The sequence below is a fragment of the Dermochelys coriacea genome, chromosome 8, assembly GCF_009764565.3.
Source record: "Dermochelys coriacea isolate rDerCor1 chromosome 8, rDerCor1.pri.v4, whole genome shotgun sequence".
Lineage (NCBI taxonomy): Eukaryota > Metazoa > Chordata > Testudines > Dermochelyidae > Dermochelys > Dermochelys coriacea.
In genome coordinates, this window is record NC_050075.1 from 48565599 (window position 1) to 48591228 (window position 25630).

General features: G+C 40.2%; 1 protein-coding gene across 2 annotated transcripts in view; it reads right to left on the reverse strand.

The window, feature by feature from the left end:
* Positions 1 to 25630, reverse strand: part of NUF2 (NUF2 component of NDC80 kinetochore complex) — a 59535-nt gene that overhangs the window by 26410 nt on the left and 7495 nt on the right. Inside the window, exons 4-14 of one of the 2 annotated variants that reach the window (XM_038413269.2) lie at positions 25154 to 25230; positions 22559 to 22620; positions 21065 to 21162; positions 18959 to 19032; positions 14794 to 14890; positions 13395 to 13457; positions 11257 to 11394; positions 9632 to 9772; positions 8386 to 8561; positions 4726 to 4861; positions 1864 to 3367 (exon numbers count right to left, since the gene is read on the reverse strand). In XM_038413269.2, the coding sequence (XP_038269197.1) occupies positions 3245 to 3367; positions 4726 to 4861; positions 8386 to 8561; positions 9632 to 9772; positions 11257 to 11394; positions 13395 to 13457; positions 14794 to 14890; positions 18959 to 19032; positions 21065 to 21162; positions 22559 to 22620; positions 25154 to 25230 (1185 nt within the window). In that variant the 3' untranslated portion in view covers positions 1864 to 3244. Of the gene's footprint in view, positions 1 to 1863; positions 3368 to 4725; positions 4862 to 8385; positions 8562 to 9631; positions 9773 to 11256; positions 11395 to 13394; positions 13458 to 14793; positions 14891 to 18958; positions 19033 to 21064; positions 21163 to 22558; positions 22621 to 25153; positions 25231 to 25630 lie in introns of those variants that run through there. The other variant, XM_043490850.1, reaches the window with a different exon arrangement.

Genomic DNA, 25630 nt, shown 5'->3' on the forward strand with positions numbered 1-25630 from the left:
TTTTATCAAGCCTTCCCCAGGAAAGGGGGTGAAGGGTTTGGGAGGATTTTGGGGGGAAAGACGTTTCCAAGCGGGCTCTTTCCCGGTTATATATTTGTTAGATGCTTGATGGTGGCAGCAATAAAGTCCAAGGGCAAAAGGTAAAATAGTTTGTACCTTGGGGAAGTTTTAACCTAAACTGGTAAAAATAAGCTTAGGGGGTTTTCATGCAGGTCCCCACATCTGTACCCTAGAGTTCAGAGTGGGGAAGGAACCTTGACAGAAGCATAGTTATTCCCCACCACCACCAAAAAGCACCTGAATTTGTGTGACCTCTATTGATCTCTGAAGCAGTATAGTCATATACAAAGCTCTCCTCCCTTCCCTGGTATTCCAAACAAATGAAAGAAAACTGCTTCCCTCCTTTGTCTAGTAGTACAGGATCAGGGTCACCTGTCAGGGTTTATAACCTTACACCTATGTGTTATTTTACTTCTTTGAGGACAACATAATTCTGCCCATGTTTTGTTTACACACATTTTAGACAACTACATAGATATTATGTTAACTGTAGCACATGCATATTAAACCTATATATCAGGACATATGCCTTGGAACAATATAACCCCAAAATGTTGCTCCATGTACTGCAGGTTGCCGAGGCAGTAAATTAATTGTAATAACTGGTAATGAGAGGCAACATGATCTTGTGGATTGAGCATAGAACTAGAAGCAGATTCCAGAATTCTAACCCTGCCTATGACACTTACATTTGCTACATAGACAAGTCACTTAATTGGTATCTCGGTCTCTATATTTGAGAAATGGGACTGTACTAATATACATGCCTATCTCACAGTGGAACTTGTGTATTGCAACCTGTGGATAAATAAGAGGAGGACCATGTTTCAGTTACACATTTGGTAATATTAAAATATTTTATGGTCTCAGAACTCAATGAAGATGTGGAGCATGTAACATATAATTACTGGACTGAAAATTATAGTATGTTATATTCACTCGCTTGAAAAATGATTGATGTTTAGATCATTAGTTCTCAAATATCCAGCTGTGATAATTAGAGTATATTTAGGTGATATGAAAAGTATTATTCCTGTAACTTTGTTCTAGATAGAGAAAGATACATTATTTAACAATTACATACTATAAGAATTTTTTTTATCTATTATATGGCAGAGGGGACCTACGATTTTGTCACGGACCCCCAAGCCTTCAGCTCTGGCAGCTGGGAGATGCAGGATCACGCCACCTCCTGCGGCAACAGGGAGCTGTGAGGTACCCCCACCATCTGAGGCAGCAGGCCCCCAAGCTCCCAGCCGCAGCAGGGGTGGCAGGGGGACCCCCGCAGCTCCCCAGTTGCTGCAAGGGCAGGGGCAAGGGGACCCCCGCAGCTCCCTAGCTGCTGTGGGGGGTGGGGGGCAGGGGGACCCCCACAGCTCTGAGCCCCCACAGGTGGTGGGGGCCCAGGAGCTCCCAGCCATCCCACAGCTGCCCAGCCCCTTCCCATTTTAACATGGATATTTTTAGTAAAAGTCACGGACAGGTCATGGGTAATAAAGAAAAATTCACAGAAGCCCATGACCTGTCCCTGACTTTTACTGAAAATATCCATGACAAAATCTTAGCCTTACTATGAAGTGACCTGGTTTTCAGAGGCTGTTGAGCATATCCACCACTCCTAGTGACATCATTGGGAGCTATGCATTGTCAGTACCTCTGCAAGTCACTTAAAACACTTAAAAGATTTTTTGGTCACAGTTTGAAAGGATATTGCATATACAGGTCTAAAACTACTATAAAATAACTGACATTTCTCCTGTACCTTTTTAGTTATATCCATTCTTATGAATATACTGAAACCAATGAGTTATCAAATTTAATTTTATTTATATTGTACAGAGACAGGCTAAAATAATCTAAACCAGAAGTTGTATCAACAAAAATGTTCCAACAGTTCAACTAATGGAAGATTTGAGATTAAGGGTAACATTTTCAAAAATTATCAAATCCTCTTTTCAAAAGCATCCGAGTTATTTAAGTGCTTTTGAAAACTTTACCCATGGTGACTTTAGAAAGTCTCAATGATTAAGAAAAAGACATTGTGGGGGAAAAAAACAGATCCAAATGCAGAAAAGAGAGGCAACAAATAGACAAACTAATATTTCAAGTCTCAGTCCTGAAGAATTACAAGAACAGAGCACAGAAAAAGTAGAAAATCTAATCAAAGAAACAGGATAAACAGAATGAGATCTGAAGAGGAGCTCTGAGTAACTCAAAAGCTTGTCTTTCAATAACAGAAGTTGGTCCAATAAAAAAAGATATTACATCACACACTTTGTCTCAGGATAAACATAGGTCAGATAAAACTCAAAAACTAAAAATTACACCAAGTAGAGAATGAACAAACAAGTACGCTGAAAGAACACAATAGAGAAATTAGGCTATCCAAATCTTTACAGCAGCTATTTAAATGTAGCATTTTATGTTCCCAAGGCAGTCTGGCCAAACATTTTAGAAGAGCAGTTTCAATAGAAACGTACAATGAATATCAATCCATGTCATTTAATTTTAATTCAGTTATCTGCCCAAACATGGACTTATCCTGTACAAACACAAATGGGTGTTCAATACACACCAAGCAGAAACCATGGATTCAAGCTTCCAGAAAGAGACATAACACCAACTGAAATTATGTAGTTCCCCAAATAGGACTCTTTCCTCTAAGGGCTTATTTATCGCTGGACATCAGAGGCAGAGCAAGCCAGAGTTCATATAAGAATCCACTCTCCCATCATAAGACTTGTCCCAGAATCAGATGGAACTTAAGATATATTGAACACAGTCTGAATTACCTGGAAAATACTACAACCAAGAAGATACCTCCATTCAAACCAAAGCTACCCCAAACCAACATCCTCAGTGTAGTTTCTGCAAAAACTGTAGTTATGCTAGAAGCCGAAATTAACCCTCAAACTATTTTATATAAGATAAATTGGTAAACTTATCGATAGAAGTTATCTTATCTGAGAAAGATAATGCAGACAGGATGTCCAAGTCCATTTTTACCAAGGTTAATCAGCTGACAATACCAGGGCCTGTCTATAATACTAAATGTGTTCTGAGGTGGTTTTTAGAAGAAGTTTCCCACATAAAATGCAGTATTTTAAACCCAAACATGAGGATAAATTCAATAAGCAGAGTCCAAATGAAAGCCAGTATAACAGCTAGTTCAGGAAGTCTGAACTCAAAGCATTCTCCTCTTTAGTTCAGCAGTTTTTTCATCTCGTGAGACTGCATAGCTCTCTGCTATCTTTGCCAAAGCTTCATGGTATTTCTCCAAGCCAGCCCTCAGGTTAAGATAGATCTCCTAAGGTGAGAAAGTTAGTCAGTCAATTAGGTTCTCCAATCAGCATTGTTAATGCTGATGCCTTACAGAGGATTTAAGAGACAGCAGGGAAGATTTTGGGTGAATCAGAGCTGCGCTCAGTGCTGTTCAGGAGTGGAACAGGAGGGGAAAGGTAGAGCCGATGATCACAGAGACGGGAGGGTGATGGGAACTGCCATCTCCTAGAATTCATCTTTCAACTTTGCCTGGCTCCCCCAAGCCCTGCACACCTCAGAAGGGCCACAGGAGGGGAATTCCCAGTTGCAACAATGCAGTCCTCTCCCCTTCCCAAGCCTGCTGATCCTTGTAAGGTTCAGAGGAGAGCACTGATTCAGCAGACCACCGATTATCCACACAATTGGGGCTCTCATGCAGTATTATAAAGACCAAATATGTTGCGCCATAGCGCCAAAGCATCCCCTTGGTCCACTTCTCCCTCCCACAGACTACTTAGGGGTCACCTGAGAAGAGCCTAGCTCATATGGTCTTTAGCTGGCATAGAGCAGGGCATCAAGTCTGTTGTGGATATCAGGTCTGCTGCGGGAAAAGTGCATGCATTCGGGGCGGAAAGGGTAGGCACAGGAGCTGGCTAGTTATATCAGAGCTACCTAACAAATTAGTTCAGGTTGAACCAAATCCAAAACTACTGTGAAAAAATTTAGAAGAATCAAAAAAATCCATTTGGGGTTGAACAAAACAAGTCATTCAACCCAAAATATTTGATTACAGGCATTTTTAAAGGGCAGGAGGAAGAGGTGGTCAGGCCCTCAGAACTTTTGTCATCACTGTGACTTGCCACTATGAATGTCCATTTACAGTCATTGGGCCAGGGAAAGAGTAAGAATGACTATGGTCCGGTGGTTAAGGTACTCCCCAAGGATTTGGTATAACCACGTTCAAGTTCTTGCTCCTTGACTATAAGAAGTGGAACAGATTCAACAGGAGAGACAGACGTTCATACCAGAATATCCCATAGCCTAATAGCTAAGGTGTGCTCCTGCAATGTGGGAGACCCAAATACAAATCCCTTTTCCATATCAGGCAGTGAAGGGAATTCAGCCTAGGTCTGCCACAGCCCAAGTGAGTGCCCTAAGTACTTAGTTAAAGTTCTGAAAGAACCATCACTTCCGCACCCTGGTTTGTGAATAGTGTCTAAGTGCCAAAGAGGTTTTGGAGGGGGAAGAGGTGGTTTGGGCGGGGGGGGAGGGGGTGAAACTATTTGGCAATTTTATGTCAAATTCACAAAGTTTCTGGTCACCTGAAACTGCATTTTCTGGCAAATAAAAACAGTTTTGGCCACTCTTCTCCCCAGTACTTAATAGAGAAGAATTCCTGCTTACCTGTGCTTTCATTTTTTCCTTTTCAGTGTTCTCGTTCAGCTGCTGGACTTTGAATCTGACTTGCTGAATTTCCTTGTGAATCACCGTCACCTTCTCATAGACAGCCCCTCTCTTCTCCTGAACTCTGTTACAATACCTAAAGAAAGAAGGTATGAAATAGTTCGTGCTGAACCAATCACATCATCCCAAATTAAATACAAACACCGATATGGATTCTACATTGAATATGAATGTCAAGGAAAGTGATTTTCTAAGTTGCAGCTAGAACAGTCATTTGCAAGAGTGAAGGAAAAGCTGCATTTGTGGGATAAGTAACATTCATCCATCTAGGTGTACAATTTATCTCCATCACACTGATATCAGAAAAGTTGACTCATTCTTAAATCCTAGAGCTATATAGCATCAAGAAACAAAACTCAAAGGAGTTAACATAACTTGTCAAACAGAAATTGCTCAATTGACTTCAGTGGAGCTACACTAATTTAAACTGGCTGAGAATCTGGCCCTAAGTGTTTTTCTACTGTTGAGTGATGCATTCATCATACTCTAGAACAGAGGTTCTCAAACTTATTTGATTGTGCCCCATTCTTTGTGTCTATAGTCATTTACAAACACACATGCCACTGAAGTACATATACCTCTGCCCAGCTCTGAAGGCAGATTGGAAAGTAGCAGCTGCTGGCCAGGTGCCCAGCTCTGAAGGCATCCCCACCACCAGCAGCAGTGCAGAAGTAAAGGTGGCATGGTATGGCATTGCCGCCCTTACTTCTCCACTGCTGCCTTTAGAGTTGGGCATCCCGACAGCAGCCACCATTCTCCCAAAGCTTTTCATGCCCCTGCAGAATACATTTTGAATCTCCCAGTTTGAGAACCTCCGCACTAGAGGCAGCATTGTGTAGTGGGACTGGAATCTTGAGTTCAAAGGCCAGCTCAGACACGGGCTTATGTGATCTCAACTTTTCCTGTGTCTCAGTCTCTCCATCTTTAAAATGGGCTTAATACTGATCCATATCACTGATGTGAGAATTAGCTAGTATTGTGCTTCAAAAACAGTTTAAAGATTAGCTGTCTGACAATGCAAGGTCTGAAAAAGAATTTGGATAGTTCATGTTTTCAAAAAATACTTCAGGACAGAATATAGCTAGGTTTTGCACTGAACTTGCACCATCACTAATTGAAATTGCTATTGTGTCTAGACTTGTGTATTTTGCACCATTCTCTAGCTATGGAACTGGCCATACAATTCAACCAACCAGAAAGCTGTGCTGCACAAAATAAGTTTTAATTTGAAAAGTGCAGTAACTCCTCACTTAACACTGTAGTTATGTTCTTGAAAAATGCAACTTTAAGAGAAACGATGTTAAACGAATCCAATTTCCCCATAAGAATTAATGTAAGTGGGGGGGTGGGGTTAGGTTCCAGGGAAAAATATTTTTTGCCAGACAAAAGACTATACACACACACACACACACACACACACTACAAGTTTTAAACAATTTAATACTGTACACAGCAATGATGATTGTGAAGCTTTGCTGAGGTGGTGAAGTCAGAGGGTGGGATATCTCCTAGGGAATGCCTTACTGCTAAATGATGAATTAGCAATTGGCTGAGCCCTCAGGGGGTTAACTCGTTGTTAATGTAGCCTCACATTCTACAAGGCAGCAGGAATGGAAGGAGGGGAGACAGCATCGCAGACAGAGACACACACCGTGTGTGTGTGTGTGTGTGTGTGTGTGTGTGTGTGTGTGTGTGTGTGTGTGATGTGCATTTCCCCTTTAAGTACGCTGACCCACTCTTAAGTACACTGCCTTGTTAAGTTAATCAGCAAGCTGAGACCACAGCTGCTGCCAGGAAGCTCCCTCCATCCTGAGTCCTGTCATGTGTCCCCCTGCTCTATGGAGATGAGGTAAGCGGGGGGCACGAGCAAGGGGGAGGGGGACATTAATCCCCCCTCTTCTCTCCCACCCCCCAGCAAGCAGGAGGCTCAGAGAGCAGCTCCAAGGCAGAGGGCAGGAGCAGCACAATGCCGGGGGGAGGGACCGCTGAACTGCAGGCAATTGATAGCCTGCTGGGCAGCTGCTGCAAAGGGAACTTAGGGGAACGGGGAGCTGATAGGGGGGCTGCCGGTCCACCCTGGTTCCAAGCCCCCACCAGCTATCTGCAAAGGGCTGCTCTTCCTGCAAGCAGTGGACAAAGCAGGCAACTGCCAAACAACGTTATAAGGGGGCATTGCACAAGTTTAAACGAGCATGTTCCCTAATTGATCAGCAATGTAATAATGAAACAATGTTAACCGGGATGACTTTAAGTGAGGAGTTACTGTATTAAGTCTCTAGCTCCTGGAGATGCACTGTGGGGGTAGGAGGGGAGGTAAAATGGGCCCAGCCAATGCCACCCCTCCCCAGCATCCCCCAGGACCCAGAACAGTGCAGGGTAGACCCACCCCACTGTGGGGGCAGTAGGCAGCTGTGTGCTGTCAGATGGGACAAGGCGTTCAAGCTTAATAAACAGTTTTAAGCCATCTCTGCCCCTACCCACAAAGGGAAAGAAAAGATGCATTCTTCTGCTCACCACCAAAAACCCTTCTGCTCTCCTGGATGCCAAAACCCAAAGCCACCTCCCTCCCCTTCTTCACTGCTAAATCCCATAATTGTCAAAACACAGGAAACATCTACAAGGCAATTATGTGTTAATGCAAAAATCTACAGCTACACTAAAAATTGAGAAGAGCATTTAATATCTAAAGCAAACAATTCTATATTGTGCTGCCTTCATTTTTGATTTAATTAAAACCTCCATTTACTTTAAGTTACTTCAAAATTTAGTAGACGAGTGACAGAAATCAGGGGGATCTGCCACAAATTCTAGGCCCAGCTTTCTGCAGAGAACAGAAGCCCTTAAGTAGGACCAGAGCACTCAGTTAACTTTCCCCATCTAAATGAAGATGCTTCCTATACAACACTCCATTCATTTGGCCAGTAATGTTCTGTATCCCCTTTGACACTTTTGAGGATTGGAGTTTAAAATTAAATCATGGGCCAGCTCCTCCTAGGTCTTGTAGTAAAATCATAGCCCTGTGTTTACAATATTAGAGTCTGCCATCATGGAAAGGATTGTGATGTTCCAAGCTCAGCCTTACGACATGCCTGCAGCATCACGTAGGAAGGAAGATGAGCTGGGAAGCTTTGATCAAATGACACTTTTCCTTTTATTTTAGACGTGTCACATCAGGATAATACACCCCTGAGATACAAGACCCCATTTCCCTGTGGGTCTTGAATGGTTTTGATAATGAGCAAAAGTGGCAAGGGAAATTATGAAAAATTCATGAAAGGCAAATGGGGCTTTGTTGAAGTCTGATGAGTTGGAAAATTATCCCAGTGTGACATTTTCTTTAAAAAGATTTAAAAAAATCAAGCCTAAGCATTATAAATTGAATTAGTAATCCACTGAAAGAGTTGCTGTCAACTCACATTGCAATTATTGATCCAAGTCCCCAAGTGCTTGCCCACAGCATTACTGTTCTTCACAGAACTATCCCCCATCACTCCCATTTCCATCTATACTACTTGTTACATGTTTGTATCAGGGATGTGAATTTTTGTAAGTGTATGTCAGATAAAGTAGCGCCAGGCAGAAATGCCAACTCATCCGTACTCAAATACTGTGCGCTTGTACTGCTCAACGTCCTCCTGTTTCTTCTTTATCCTTATTTCAGCCGTAGACAGCTTCTCACGCTTAGCGTTGACCAGTCTCTTTAAGGACATTTCATCTGTCGCAGCATTCTTCAACTCTATCTGGCCATTCTCAATCTGGTCCTCGAGATTTCTGACCTACAGTATTTTCAAAGAAAGACTGAAAAGCAATTCTATAAAATCAAAGAAATGCAATGTCCCTCTATTGGATATTTGCCAAAATAGAACTTTGTTCATTCTCATTTTGATAACCCAGTTAATTCTTCCTAGAAATGCAACTGTTAACACACTTTGTAAATATTTTACAGATCAGGCTTGGTGGATTACATCACTTAGACTTCCAGTAATTACTGCAATATACAACAGTAAATTATGTAGGACAAATATTCAAAACTTTACTATGCTTTGCCAAAAGAAGTGAACTGTAAGGTAGCTATTTTTCTTTTCACTTACTAAAATACTCTATCATTCTCCAAAACTGTTAGTCCTAATTAAGAAGGTACCATATATCATGATGAAAAATTTTGTCCAGTGAAAAATGAGCTGGTAATACTGATAAAATTAAGGTGCTTGTTAAAATGATCATTTTGGGTACAATGATATTTCCTCCTTTTGGCTTCCGCTCTTCCCAGAAGAAGAACAATTTAAAATTCAAACTTCCCTCCTCCCAACAAACAACCTTCTAGAAAAAGAGAAGACATTACATGCTATTTTGGCTTATGTTTCTATGGTAATAAGTGCTTCAACTATTAAAGATGGCAACAAATTTACAGGAGTTTGTCCTTGTGACCTTAAAACAAAATTTTCCCTCCTACCTACAGATGTGCTACGGGAAGTTACTGTACTCAACCCCAACAGTAGCTGCATTTTGATAGGGCTGCTTATAAATAGTTTTGAAGCAACTTCGGATCCTTTAGGATAACAGGAACTACTGAAATGGAAGATTATGATTAAGAAAATAGCTACGGTACTGGCTGTTATGTCTAGGTGCTGGAAGGCAACATGCTTTGCTTTGAAACAGATTCCACTTTAGCAAATATCATTTGTACTGTTGCATAGCAGTTTGTTTTTTCAGATTCATATCCTAAGCAAAAACATTAGAGCAACAGGGAGCAGCACTTGCATGAAATTAAAACCCAGTACTTAATTGAGAGCAATTTATTTCTTACATGCAGCTAGAGGGGGACACACAAGTACATAATACAAACCTCTGATGAGATATTAGCCATTCTCTCCACATTTGCGCCTTGGCTTTGCATTTTCTTTTGGTATAATTGCACCTCCAGTTGACATGATGGCAGAATCTCAACTAGGTCTCGATAACCTTCATACTTCTCAATAACCTCTTGCTTTACAAAAAAAACAAGAAAAAGATATTTACTTAAAGAAATGAGTGAAATGTGGTTTCTGTTATGTTCTGTAGTAAGCATATTTGCTCTTGTAACTAACCCTTCAATGTCTGGAATTAAAGAAATCAAGTAACTTCACAATTGTTGCTGAAAATAATTAAATTTTGAGTTTGCTAACAAGATTATGCTTCGGATGAAAAAGCCGTTGGTTTGGGAAGACAGGGATGACACCTAGATGCGATACTCAACCTTCAGATATAAGGAAGTAAATGTATCCATTAAATGTGCTACAATGCCTGTTGTGGAAGAGAATGCAAGTTATACAATGGAAAATTCTATGTCAGTAGAAGTGCAATTATATTCAGCCTCAACTAGCATTACACAGGAATGTTTGATTAGAGTCAGATGGCAACAACTTCACACCTTAAAAACAAACCATACAAACAGAGAGAGAAATCTGAAGAGCACGTTGTGAGCTTCACTGACGCATAGATGAATCAGTCTGCTCACAAGACACAGCCAAACATGAACCTCATGGCTGTTGTACTTAAATATATACTGTCTGAACTTTCTCTGCCAACTATTTTTACAGGTAACTGAAAAGATAGGTATATAATTGAAGAAGGTAGAGGAATGTTTTCCTGTATTTTTCTCCTATTTAGTTTGTGCATTTCACAGATTATATGTCTAGAGGGGGGGAGGGGCAGGTTCCAGTGTTGCCCCTGAATAGCCACTTAGTTTCTTCTTGTTTATCATGAGTCTTCACACATCAGCAGGAGTCAAACATTTAAGAATACAAAGAAGCGATTAGAAAACCACAAAGTGGAAAGGGGACTCAGCTTAGTTCCTGAAGCTACTATTGCCTTTTTTTGCAGTTTACTAAGATTTCAAGTTGATTGTGTACCTTAAATTATCAGCTTCCTTTTGATTTACTTCCTCTATTTTAACTGGAGTGAACCTATGTGAGATGATTTTGGAATTAGATTGTTATTTAGGGATAAAGTGTTCCCAGAGAGAAGAAAGCAAGCCTCCAGATTCAGAACTACTGAGTGAGAACAGAGGTAACCCTGGAGCACCTGGTCAAAAGGCCAGGGCCTAGGAAGAGGTGTCAAAACAGTGCCAGCCATATGTGGTAGTGTCAGGATGATGGATGCAATCAGCTGGACAGGTTCAAGGACCCAACATTTCTAAGTTTAGTGTTACAGGTGGAACGATCAATAGCACTACTTATGATCCCATCTTTAAAGGAGGTGTTCTCTAAATATCAGATGTCTTTGTTTTCTTTCATTATAAACTAAATTCTTAAATTTCCTGCTAGTCACCTATTGCTGATCTTTTTGAAAATGATGTACAAGCAGCTCTCAATATTATGCCAGAAGACAGAGTCTTATCTTGCCATCAAGACTCATGTCTTGCCATCACAGAGGAAATTTAATAGACTGTACTAAGAACAAAGCAGCCATAGTATACCGATCAAGACTCACCTTGGTTTTCTTGAGTTTCTGGACAGTCTCCTTCATATGTTCTTTGTAATTCTTCAGTTCCTCTGGAGACTCTACAATTTTTGATTTCAGTTGCTCTTGTTCTTCTTTCAAAGTAGCCATTGTCACTTTTAGCTGATTCTAATTAGCAAGACAATTAAAATGTGATATCTCAATTTTACTCAATTTTAATAATGCTGCAAGACTTAAAGGTGATACAGCTACTATCTGCCTTCTGATGCTTTAAGTAGAAGGGAGAAAAGAAGTTCAGTGAGGCAGGATTCTGCAGTGAGCATCTTGTGCAGGAGAGCATTTTACTGCTATCTAGCAAGTTGTTCTACATCATAACATTTTTGTTTTAGTATTTTTCTTTAAAAAAAACAAAATTCTTTTAAATTCTCTTAAGAATGTTACAGTTGCCAAGCAAAGCACTCAGGTCAGCAAATGCTGAAGTGAAGGCTGCCTTAATTCTGCTCCCTTTTGTATGTGTGTTATGGTACAATTTTGAGTTAAGGACTGCATGTTATTTTTTGCTGCACTCATGCTTGCTGCAAACATTCATGCCAATGAAATTCACTACCCAAATGTTAATGAATAAGAGGTCACAAATACCAGTAGAGCTAAACAGCCAGCTGTATTCACAAGAATATTCATAATTTTTTTCCTCCATTTGCCCAGTTCTAGTCCTGGCCAATTTTCTCTCTCTCTCTCTCTCTCTCTCTGTGTAAAATAGGTAATATCTAAAGAGGTACGGGCTACTGCTAAGAATTTAGGGGATGCCCTGTTTCCTCCCACTCATTCTAGAGTGTTTTCACATTCTTTGAAGACTTAAAGGTGATATAGCTAGTCCATCAAGAATTAATTACTTTAAAAGGATGTCACAGTTCTATAGTTAGGCATTCAAATCAGGAATTTCTAAAGGTAGCATATCCAGCCTTAACGCTATCCTTTTATTTGCATGAAACAATATAGTCTTCAGTTATGGGATCATTTATTTCTTTAATACAGTGCAAAATACAGCTGTTCTACAACTTTAGATACCAGCAATATTTCCACCTTGCATACTTACACAACTTTAAGTGTTATAATGGTCCATTATCTTTTCTGATTTAGGACCAGATGTACTTAACACCTACATATTTTTCTTTCCAAAGAAGAAAGATGGAGGCAAGGTACAACGGGAATAATATATCCCAGTCACCTTACAGGATCAGTAAGAAGGAGCTCAGCTTCATTTGATGTGCAACATACAAAATGGGCATCATACCAACTGCACTATGCACATATAAAGTGAAATTTTCAAAGGCTCATAATTTAATCAAGTTAAAACCCAATTTTCAAATGCTTAAAGGGACTTCTCCATGAGGGCTTCTTCTGTGCCAAATTTCAACTTTACATCTCCAGCTCTGTCAGCATTATTACAGCAGTTCACAAAGTTGTAAGATTTTGGTTTTTATAGCTTCCCACCTCCCCCGCACTCTTCACACGCAAATGGCTGAAATCTTTCAACTCAAGCTTGCCCAAAGTATCACTTATGGGCAGAGATCAAGCCTGGAAAATTTCAGCCTGAAAGGTGAAAATAGGGGTTTGGAATGGAAGTGTTTAGGCCTTGGCTACAAACAAAAGTTGTACTGCTTTTACTATATTAGTACAGTAGTAATGTTACAAAACCTCTTGTGTGGGCACAGTTATACTAGTATAAAGATGCTTATACCAGTATAGCTATTCCTGTAAGGGAAAGGAAATAAGCTATATTGGTATTAGCACCATTATTCCAGTATAGCTGCATCTACGTTAGTGTCTGTACTGGGATAATTATTTTGGTATATAAAAGTCTCATCCTAAACTAAACAGCTATACTGGTACAAAAATTGTGTTTAGACCTGGAGTTAGAAACCTTAGTTACAAGGGCTGGAGTCCCAGATATATCAAAACCAAACTTTATTCTTATCATGCAAGTTTCCATGAAATACAAATATAGACATGGTTTTTAAAATGCAATCAAGTTTCATTATCTGAACCATTCACACTGCACATAACTAGCAGAAGTCAGGCAGAAAAATCTGATGCTATATTAAAAGAAGCTCCATTACTTACTGCAGGCTACTGTTCAAATCTCATTTAAATTGAGTTATACTTACCAGACTTCGAGTTCTCTCTGCAACTTCTGCTTTCTTTTGGGAAGTCACTTCTTGCAAAGCTGTCTAATGAAGAGAACAATTGTTTGACAGTTAAAAGAGGAGAATTATTAGTATGGATTCTGGTTTTAAGTTTGAACTTTTACTACAGAGAAAAGACTACTGAAAAAAGCAGTTAACAGCTACCTGCACAGCTATCCCTTCTCAGCAAGTGCACCCCACAGGTGTCAGACTTTGGGTGGAATTCCACAGTTCACCCACTCTTAAACGAGGACCTGTGTTACAGCCCCCGAGTACCAACCAGCAAGTCCAGCTGGGGTTTGGATCTTGCCGTTGATGCATCTGGGAGTGGTTACTATTGATTTATGCACAGGGGCCACACAGCCTTCTCCAACAGTATTGCTGAATATTAACAGAACAGCTTTCAGAAACATGATGGGCTACAAACAACAAAAAGGGAGACCTAACTACGTGGATCTTGCCTTTTAACTACTCCTGGCCTAGATGCTTAGGCCCTGCTTAGAGAGAACATGCCTGCCTGCAGTTCCTATCTCTTCCCCCCACCAACCATGTGCGCATGCTGACTACTTTCCCCCCCTCCCTTTCTATTAGGGACATCTTTTAGCCAGTCAGGGTCTTTTGATCTTTAGCATGTCCCAGTGATAGCCCCATGGTACTCTTAGCTGCTTTGAAGATGTGTACCTGCTGCTGTCTTATCTCTTAGGGTGTCTACACTGCAATCAAATGAGTAATTGCAGCTTGGGTAAACACACCTGTGCTAGCCTGGCTAAAAAAGCAGTGCAGATGCGGCAGCACAGGTTTGAACAGGTAGCCAGGGCCCCTGGTGTGCTTGTACAGCCCTTGCCACAACATCTACACTTATTTTTAGCCATGCTAGCACAGGTAAAACTAGAACAGGTACATCTACGTAAGCTGCCATCACACCGCAAACTCCATTGCAGACTCATCCTTAAGTTCCTATTTCCTGCCCAAACCAATCCCCAGCTCTGGTTTGACTTAACCCTTTCAGTTCAAGTAGGCAGCAACACAAACGAGGAAACAGTCTCACAATATTCATTATAATGCAGCAGATCTCAGTTCCTCACACAAGCAATGTCTTTCTGTAATGAAAAACAGACTATATTTCACACACTGCTTTTGATCCCTATGGGCCCAGCCGATAGCTTCATTCCCTCATAGGTACCAGCACAAGTTAATGCTAGGGAGTACCACAGGACTCAGACCAGGATAGACGTAAATACCTTAAATATTTTGACTTGCTTTTAGTTTTAATCAAATTTTCATGGGATAAATCCAAAGAAATAATAAATGCCCGCAATCAGAAGCCATAGTAGTTGTACTTTGTGACAGAACTTCAGAGACACACATAAATAGGGCATACCGTTTTTTGACGATAGTCCTGGTTTAGTACTTGCTGCAGTTCTTTAATATCATCAGACAGCTGCTTGAACTCTGCTTTCTGCTCTACTGGAATCGTGCTAAACACAAAGATATGATGTTTGATCTTGTTAGTGCACGTCAGGTGTCAGTGAGCTAAGGCTGTGTAGTACAGAAAGAAAGACACTTTTCCTGCCTTGAAGGGTCTTAGGATCAGCTACAGACAGTGACCTGGATAAACAGTTGAAGACCTAATCTCACATCATTTTCTTTTTAATCTTGCTTTGGTGGGTTATTGTTGAAAGATTTCATAGCTCCAGTATGATTTAAGGAGTGATTTAAGTAAAGAAGGAGCACAAGGAGTGAGATCTGTATGTTTAAGAGGCAACATGGAAAAAAGTGCAAAAACAAGAGTGAGGGAATGATACTATGACACATTGATCTATCTAGATATTTTAATTATAAAATGCAATATTTTTGTAGCACTATAGCTTAAAGTGGTAGACTTAAAGCACAGGGCTAACATCAGACAGGAGACTCTCCCAGTGAGTACTGAGAGCAATTCTTGGGTACTGGAAAACTTCTCAGTTTTCAAATTGGTCTTGGAAATTAGCAAAGAAGAACAAGAAGTGGCTATGGATATTGGGGGAGGGGACGGGGGATACAGTGGGGAGCTGGACTGATGAGAATTGGCCAGAAAACATGAGTAAAGGAGGCAGCTAACCCCATGGAGGGAGTCAGAAGTAGTTGTATAATTGTAACTAAGACTCTACAAATATTAGTCTGAGGCATATTTAAAATATGATCTTCATCTTTAATATACTTTTATTTCAAACAACCCGAATTTGGAACTAGTGACTGATAGTGGAGCAAGTCACTGATGGGACATCCCAGAGAGAGAAAAACTGACCTGCAGTCCATAACAGTGACAAAGTATAGTGATGATAAACTTGAGTACTCTTCCAAAGGAATGGGCATAAGAGAGCCCCATCTGATGGGGTGGAAGCTAACGGAGGGCTGGAGGAGAGGGAAAGTCCATGGAACAGGAGGAATGCAGACTTGCTTAAATATGCAAAGGGAGCGAGTAAGACAAGGGAGCAAAAAGAACGAGAAATCAAGAGCAGAGAAGTAACACTAGACAAAAAAGTAAAGCGGGACAAAGTCTTAAAGATACAGAACAGAACACTGAAAACTTGATGCAGGACAACTATTTAGCTTTTCTATGGTACTTTGCAAATACTAGTCTAATTAACCCTCAACATCTCCTGTGAGGTAGGTAAGTAGCATAGTTCCCTTTAAGGCGAGCAGCTGCATACACTGCTAGCTGGTCCTGCAGTGCTCCCTCCTCCAGTAGTGTTCACCAAGAGCTACCAGACAGTACAGCTGCAGAGCAGGCGCTTTGATGTGGCTCCCCTTCCTCTGCATGCTGCAGTTTGAGGAAAAAAAGCTGACTCTGGTTCAGATAATACAAGCAGCACATACTAATGTATACAATAAATATAACTATTAGTAGAGAAGGTAAATGGAGGCAGGACTGGAAATTTACATACAACTGTAAGAGCTGCCATATTGGGTCAGACCATGGTCCATCTTGCCCAGTATCCTATCTCTGACAGTGACAGAGTTTCCAGGGGAGTGTGCAGAACAGGGCAATTATGGCGGAATCCACCCGTCTTCCTCTGCTGGCTTCTGGTAGTCAGAGGGTTAGGGTGACCCCGAGCATGGGATTGCATCCCTCACCATCCTGTCTGATGGCCACTAGTGGAACTATGCTCCAAGAAATTATCCAGTTCTTTTTTGAACCCAGTTATACTTTTGGCAATCAGAACATCGCATGGCAATGAGTTCCACAGTTTTAGTTGTGCGCTGTGTGAAAAAACACTCTCTCTTGCTGTGTTAAGCCTGCTGCCTATTACTTTCATCAAGTGACCCCTGGTTTGTGTGTTGTATGAAATGGTAAACACTTCTCTCCACTTTTTCCTCACCATTCAAGATTTTATAGACCTCTATTATAACCCCCACAAGCCATTTTTTTTCTAAGCTGATCAGACCCCATCTTTTTAGTCTCTTCTCATATGGAAGCTGTTCCATACCTGTGACAATCTTTGTTGCCATTCTCTGAACCTTTTCCAGTTCCACTATATCCTTTTTTAGATGGGGCAACCAGAACTGGACACAATATTCAAGGTGTGGGCACACCATGACTTTATATAATGGCATTATGCTACTTGTCTTATTTTCTATCATTTCCTAACACAGTGAGCCTTTTTGACCACTGCTGTGCATGCAGCAGTCATTTTCATGCTGACTCGAAGATCTTTCTTGGGTGGTAACAGTTAATTTAGAACCCATCACTCTAGCTGTATAGGGATTGTTGGGATTATTTTTTCCAGTTTACATTACTTTGCACTTAACGTTGAATTTCATCTGCCTTACTATTGCCCAGTCACCAGTTTTATGAGATCCCTCTAACTCCTCACAGTCTGCTTTGAATTTAACCTCTTGAATAATTATGAATCATCTGCTAACTTTGCCACTTCAACATATTTATTAATCATCTGGAAAAGGGGGTGAACAGTGAACAACAGATAGGAGTACAGACCCTTGGGGGACTCCGATGGTCACCTCTGTACATTGTAAAAATGGACCATTTATTCCTATCCTTTGTCTCCTATCTGTCAAACAGCTACTTGTTATGCTACATTTTGGTTTTCATTTTTTATTAATAGATTCACAGATTTAACACCAGAAAGGACTATTGTGATCACCTAATCTGGCCACCTGAAAACACATGGGCCACAAAATTCCTGTAGCAAGTCTGTTACTTGTGGTTGAGCTAGAGCATCTGTTTAGTTCTTTAAAAACTTCAAGTGATTTAGAATCCACTACACATCCAGCTTAGTTCTTGTCCCCATGGTTAATTGCCCTTACCATATTAGAAATGTGTACCTTATTTCTAGTATGATTTTGTCTAGTTTCAAGTTCCAGCTATTGATCTTGTCAAGCAGGCAAAGGCATAATTAAAGAGCCCTCTATCAGCCATCTTCTCCCCCATCTAGATACCTTTAGACTGTGATGAAGTCACCTCTCTACCTTCTCTTAATTAAGCTAAATACAGTGACAGACGTAAGCTCAGACTAAGGCATATTTTCCAGACCTTGAATCATTCTTATAGCTCTTTTCTGAATCTTTTCCACATCCATTTTGAAGTGTGGACATGAGAAATGGATACTAGTGTAGCAATGGTCTCATTAATGCAAAGGTTATACAGAGAATACCACTTCCTATTCAATATTCCTCTGCTTATATATCCAACAGTCACACTGGCCATCAGCCAATGGAAGGTCACATTTAGCTGGTTATCCACCATGAATCCTAAGTTCTGAAAAGGACTTTAAAGTACTTTAAACTATATCCACTGTATATATGCTCTTGAACACAGCATTCTTTCATTCTAATAAAATGGTACTATGTTTCTGAAGTTACTATCTCCCACAATCAATGCTAACAAGATGCTCAGAATATCAAATCTCTAACTCTGAATATGACTCACTAGGGCATTGAAAGTAACCCCCACAAGCTCTTAGGGAAACAACTCAAAGAGCAACCACCAGCAAACAGAGAAAGATGCCATGGGAAAAGTTTTACATTTGCCTGAATTATAGTTATGGGCTAGCTAATCAAAACACCCATAGGATTAGCACTAGATACAAGAGAGTCCCTCCCTCTCTTCACAGCTATGAAACATTTGACCAACAGAAGAAGGTTGATCAGCTCAGGAGACAGAACTTTCATAGGAGCTGGACCTCAACTATGGAAATAAGAAAAACTGATCACCTGCCTCATCAATTTCAGAATTAAATGCAAACCTCATCTTTTAACTTTCCCCTCAATTGCTTTACACAGAAAAATAAGTCAATTTAAAAACAACTTAACCAAGCTATTTCTCCTACAGCCTGGAAGGAAGAAAGATGGCTACCTCTATCTTTAAAATAGATTCTCAGACACTGATGAGGCCATATAATGCCTCAGTTGATTTAGAAAAGTCAGTCAACAGCCACATCGCTTCTGTTCTAAGACAGCAGCTTAATATTCCCCGTTAGATGTCACGTGCATGTATGTTATAACTGCAAAATCCACAGCAGTCAATTACTAAACTCCATACTCACTCAAGTTTCTCTAGCTTCACTGCTGCCTCCTGATTTGCTGTCTGCAGTTGCTGTATTTTTTCCAGAGCTGATTTCTGTAAATTAAATTTAAGGTATTTTAGTGATTGGTTTACATTATATGGGAGAACAAGCAGATTTATAATCAACCTACAACATGTTCGTCACACAGCCAGGTTGGTCCTACAATCCATGTGCATTTCATAATTTATTTGTACTGCTAACCTACCCAGTTGAGATAATTACTGGTAGTTCTTGGTAGTTACTGGTCTGTTGTTCTAGCTTCATAGTTTCTGCGTAGTGACTGTTACCTGTCACGCTCTCCTTAAAGTGAAAGATTTCCAAGTGTCCAAGTTTTTGCTCCCTGTGCTTGAATATTTCACGAGATACTAGAAGAGGGCCCCAATTGCTAGGCCTAAAAACTGACTTGACAATTACCCTGTACTGAAGCCCATATTTTAAAGATCCCAGTAAGCATGTTTATTTCCAGAAATATCCAAATACTAAATTTAACGTGCAACAGGAAAAACAAGCACATTGATAGACAGGTGGTCTAGTTCATACCAAGTTACAAGGATGGATATATTCAAATATTGATTATAACAAACTGCAGTTATGTGGCAACTGGTGTTCTTTAAGATACTGTCACAGAATGGGCTCCTATGCCTACAGAAACCCCCATTCTCTCCTGTAAGAAATGTGACTTTTAAAGTTACTGTTCCACATAGTTAGCAAGGGTCTGTCACCAATGTTTGTTACGTCTATCCTGTGCCTTTCAATTGCCAAAGACCCTGTAGGTAAGTGATGAAATCTAGGATGTATATCAGAATCAGCAGAAAAGCTATATACAGTTCATGTACTTTATCTTAACTCCCAAGGCAGCAAGCATATTAGAAATAACCAAGTCTTGAGTAGAAACACACTCCCCTTTCATTTCTACACCATAGTTTTTTAGAAGCCATTATTAGGCAAAGGCTTTATTGAAAAGGTGGGTCTAAGTGTTTGATCTGAATGTGTTTAGGTTTGGGCTCAATCTGATCTTCTCTGGCATTAAGTTACATACCCAAGCTCTATCAGCTGAAAGCATCTTGCCTTAAGTGCCCAAGTCTTATCCTGGGTATCACCAGCTGCATCATCCCTGTAAGTGCAACTGTCAAAACATGGCCAACAAGGCAGTCCGTATAACAGATGGGCTCTAACCAGTTGTGGCTTTGTAGGTTAGCATTCCCACTTCCAATTCAGATTGGAAATGAAAAAGAAACCAGAGGAAATCATGGAGCACTAGTCAGATTTTGTTGGCTAGGATGCAGAGAACTGTGTGCTTCACCAGCTGAATTTTCCACATACTGGTCAGATTCAACACCAGGTACAGCAGGTAGAGTAGTCTACCTGGAGGTGATCGAAGTGTACATCATCCAAGCCCGATCATCCAACAGGAAACCATGTAATAACCTTCCATCACAATATGTGGTCTAAAACATTGATTCAGTGGTGAGGTAGGAGAATAGGCAAATTCCTAATTTCCCCTTCCTCCTATCACCACTACTGTCTTTCCTAGACTGACTTTGACCCAGCTTGTCCTTTATACAGCTGTTTATTTCTTCCAGACATGCTTTATGTTTATTTCTTCCAGACATGAGGCATGCTTAAATGGGCTGAAGTTAGATGAAAACAAGAATTGACATGTTTCCCCAGAGTACCACACCAAAGTGTTTCTGAAACCATTTACCAGTGCCTCATGTTTGATCAAAGCCTATAGCTCAATGGCACAATAAGACTTGCCTGTATTCAGCTGGTACCTGTAGGTGCTGCCTTTCCAACAGCTGGAAAAAATTAAGACTCCTTCCTATCCTATAAAAACACTTAAATGTTTTCCCTAACGCATAGGCAGGAGTCACCTGGAATTTTATATTTTTTTCTCTTCAAGATCTGTCTTACAGAAAGACAAAAAGTTGTTACAGCCCCTTTGAAAAAAGTTGTAATACATGGCAGGCTAGTCTAATTTCCAAACAGTACTTAAACCTCTAAACTTCCAGATATAAATTAATATTAATTATATTTTTGATGGTCTTATCTGAGCTGTTTCTTACAAACTATACATAATCTTACATATGACCACTGGAATTCCATGTAGATCTCGCGGCGCGATTCTTGGAAGTGAATAAAGTTAAGAATGCCACTCAAGAAACGAGATGTCCGCTTTGCTTCTAAAAGAGAGGAATAGCAAAGAATGAGTGTTTTGGACTCTATAAGCCCCATAATTGGAAAACTTGAGCATAGCAAAACTCAAACAGCTAAATGGAGGCAAAGATTGAATGAAGAAAAATACCATGTTAAAGATAGCTCTGGATATTTTAATATTACAAATGTACTATACTCCAAAGAAAGTTAGGAGGTTAATTTACCCATATTGACTTAGAAGAGAATTTCTTACAGAATTTCAATGCCAGTTGGGGGGAGAGGGGTATTTTAAGAGTATCTATTACTGAACCAATTATGTTTTAGAGAGGAACAAATCTTCCTCTGTCATGAAATGTACTTAAATTGATACGATTAAGTCATGTCAATCTCCGAAAAAAATTAAACAAAACCCAAGTCTTATAGCTATTACCTTACCAGTATCTGAAAAAGATATAATTTGATTGTACAATCAACTGCACCAAGCCATGGATTTATGATGCATCCAAATGCATTGTCAAGGACCTTATACAATCTAAAAATAAATTTTAAACTGGGCATAACGTCTCAGAAAAACAGCCATTCCCCTGAAAACACTGAGCACTGACTAATGTCAGTACAAAAAATATTGATAAAAAGAAAGAAGGGAGGCAAAAAAAGGTCAGCAACCCAAACAGAAAAACCTTGTACTAAACCCTGAAGACAGCTACACAGGGACTTCAGCAAACATATTCAAAGAGAATGCACAGCTAGGTCCCTGAACTGAGAAGGCCCTTCTCGGAGCTCAATTCAAATTGAATTTTGGAATAGAGAACAAGGACACTCCTGGCCAACCTCAAATGCTCTGGCAGGAAAACAGGAAGATGCAAAAATCAACTTAAAGAAATTTCTTTAGCAAATTCACAAAGTCTTTCCTGAATGGCCTGTGCCACACCAGAATTGCAACACTGTGTTGGCAAGAGAGTGGAAGAAAGGAAGAAATACAAGTGTTTTCTATAGAAATATTTCCCCCAGGAAATCCACATTATCAAGTTCCAATCCTGTCACCTACTAATAATTATTTCTACTTTTTAAGAGTAATTATAACCACCATATATTGCAAAACTACTGTAAAACATAAGATTACTATCTAACCTAGTAGCAAGACAGAACTGTAATGTTTTATAAGAGAGCTGAGATTTAACAACTAATTAGCATTAACTGGATTGGCTAAAGCATTGTAAGAACTCTTTACTGAACTGGTCTTCTCTGCAGGCCATAACATGAGGTTCAAAAATAGGCAGCTACTGGCTCCACTACACCACAATTATGTACCCCAGTGTAGAAAGTAAAACCCAAGAATCTTCAAAGATATTTCATAGAAATGGCCCAGGCATCATGTGTGAGCATGTGGAGACATGGATGAGTTAACAGATGCTTGCTTACTTGGATTTATGACATCAGCAAGCTGAAAGTCATTAATACGGCAGACTGGAAGAAAACGCTCCCTGTGGGAAGAAAAAAAAATGTTAAAGATACTGACTGTTATTAGTTCTGTGAACAAGCCTACTTCAAATGGCCACTACAGTACTTTTGCCCTATACAAATCTAGAGTACATGGATGTTCTCCCACAACAGTAGAGTCTGAATGTATCCTGGTACTGTACACAATGGTGATCAGATATGGCAGAATAAACTCACAAATAGCATTTTAATAGTACTGCATTCACAAACTAGCATTATAGATCCTGAGTTGTTACAGTGCCTTGCTTAAGGATTTTTTTTTTTAAGTTACTTTTCACAGGACACTTAAATTTAGAGCATTTTAGTGGGCAGTATCAACCAATGCTTTGTGAGGTGCTAGTAATGTTTAAGCAGATATTTGAAGAAAGAACTTCCATTCATGTTTTATTTTGTGGGATCTTTTCTTTAAAGATGGATAACTTATTCAAAACAAATAGGTCTCTCAGTAGACTCAATTTAAATTTTCTGAAACTTCTGTAAGAGTGTATTCAGTTCAGTTGGTTCTGTTGCAGCATGCTGCATAGACAGAATGTTTGGTTTTACACACCTGGGTTGTTTATTAGTGCAGTAGAACAAGAAAGGGATTTTTCAATGCTTCTTCCACGAACTGGCATATAAGAACTACAATATTTGTCAGATCTGGAAAACTTTCTATACTAGCCTACCAAATCGGAATGATGTCCTTCACATTCTGTTCAACTAAGGGCTTGTCAACTTAGTTCATGGCCAGCTGAGGTGTAAATATATCCTACACTAGCCTGCCATGCACCAAGCATCCGTGTAAACTCCACTGTGGCAAACAAAGTTCTGTAGAGTGCTTTGATCTACCCTGACTTGAACAGGAATGGATTAAAGTGCATTAGGAAACTTTTAGTGAGCTACAGCAGGGTCAACATGGACATTTGTGAGCAGCAGATTAGAGCAGGGTAGATATACACCCCAGCTTCCCAAAAACTCAGTGCTTGTGTAGACAAACCCGAAAGTGATCTCCAATATCCAGCATACTAATTTTCAGTTGTGTTTTTGCTAAGATGGTTTTCAAATGCTGATCCACTGTAGATCTTTGCCTCATTCACCATCCCACCGTGCACAGTGAAATAGGGAGGGGTAAGGCAGAAAAAAAAAATAGTATATGCTCATTTTATTCAAGGTTGAAAGTAAGTACACAAGGAGACAGATACCATGGAGCAATTTACTTTACAACCTTAACATTCTCTTATTGTAGCTTTTTATATTAGTATATCTTTAGTAAATGCTGAGTTTTAACTGCCCATTTAGAGCACATCCTCTTCTTGTGGGGACTACCACATTAAATGCATTCTTCAGTTTTGCACTGTTTTCTTGTAATTTCCTTCCTTTTTAACATAGTACACCCTCCAGCTTCTCTCAGAAGCTTAAATTTATTTTTTCAGTGTATTAGTGCATATCTACACTACACTACTCGACTACGTTAGGTCAACTTACAGCCACCGCAGTAATTATTGCTGTGGCTGATGTCCACACCATCCTCCTTCTGTCAGTGGTGTGTGGCCTTACCATGATCACTTCCATCAACTGAAGAGGAGCAGCATGGGGTGCCGAGAGCCAGGGCTCTCAGCTCTGCACAGTTTCCTGCTGTGACCACAGGTGCCCCTCCAGGCTCTCATCTCCTTGCTCCCAGCCAGGAATGGGGGGAAAGAGATGGGAGGTGGCAGCCACCTGGGACTTCTCTCCTCCCAGCCAGGAAATGGGGGCAGCCATTTACGGCTACTGATCTCCATGAGCAGCAGCCTGGCTGGGAGCAGAGAGCCAAGGGCAGCAGGCCTCTAGCTGCCCAGCTTTCTTGTCAATTTCATGGCTCCAGCATGAAATTGACAAGACAGCCAACAGCCTAAGTAAAACAGTGTCTACACTTACATCCGCAGGAAAACAGTGTAGTGTACACTGACATAATTGGACATAAGCTGTCGTACACTGACGTAATTGTGCAATGTAGACAGAGCCTTAGAAATGGAAACAGAAAAAGAAATAGGAGTGGTCTAATATGAAACTTATAAATCATTCTGCCCAATGTCAATTATTCCACCACACGCTGAATAGAGCAATGTCCGTTAGATGCCGCTAACAATGATAGACGTAACTGGGGTGATACTTCAGGCTTAAGTAACAGCTACTCTAAGATCCTCCTCCATATCATATGCCATAGGTCTCCGTGAACTGCTTCAAGCTATTCCCAATGCAATTGCATGCCCACTAGCTTGCCATTGTTTATTGTTGACCTAAACCTCAGTCTCACAATCCTAAAGTATTAAAGCTATCTCACACATTCGGATAAAAAGCAGCTGGCAGCAGATTATTAGTCTACTAAACTGTTAGCCGCTTTAAACTGCCTCTTGTTAGTCTGATAAATTTTATTTCACACAAGCTCAACAAGTTGAAGGACCACCACAATTGCACAGAGGCCAATCACCTAAAATTAATTAAACTACAATCAAATAATGAATGAACGGTTTGTAAAAATCCATTTGTTGTACTCACATATTAATATACAAGTTACAAATAGGTAGGAAGCCTTCAACAATCTGTGGATACATTATGTCAACAGTGACCGGCATCTAAACACAAGAGTCAATAAATAGACTATTACAAGGAGTATTCATATGGGGAAAATACTAGCTTTTTTATGGGAAAGTGACTCAGAGGTGATAAACATGGGTGAGGAACTATCACTAAACGTGAAGGCAAAGGCAAGTTAGTGGTTCCCAAACTGCAGCCTGTGGATCCCTGTCCTGGTGGCTCACAGAATAATGTTTTGAGAACCAAGTAGTTGAAAACTGGACAGGGTGGGAAGGTTGGTGTTTCCAGGAGGGGGTTTCTCAAACAGCTGCTAAGTGATAACATTGGAAGGTTCTTGCCTAGTCAATACCACCTGGAAACAAGAACAGTTTGCTCACACAATACAAAAATACAGCATCCTAACTAAAAAAAAATAATCAACTGGCCCACTGAATCCTT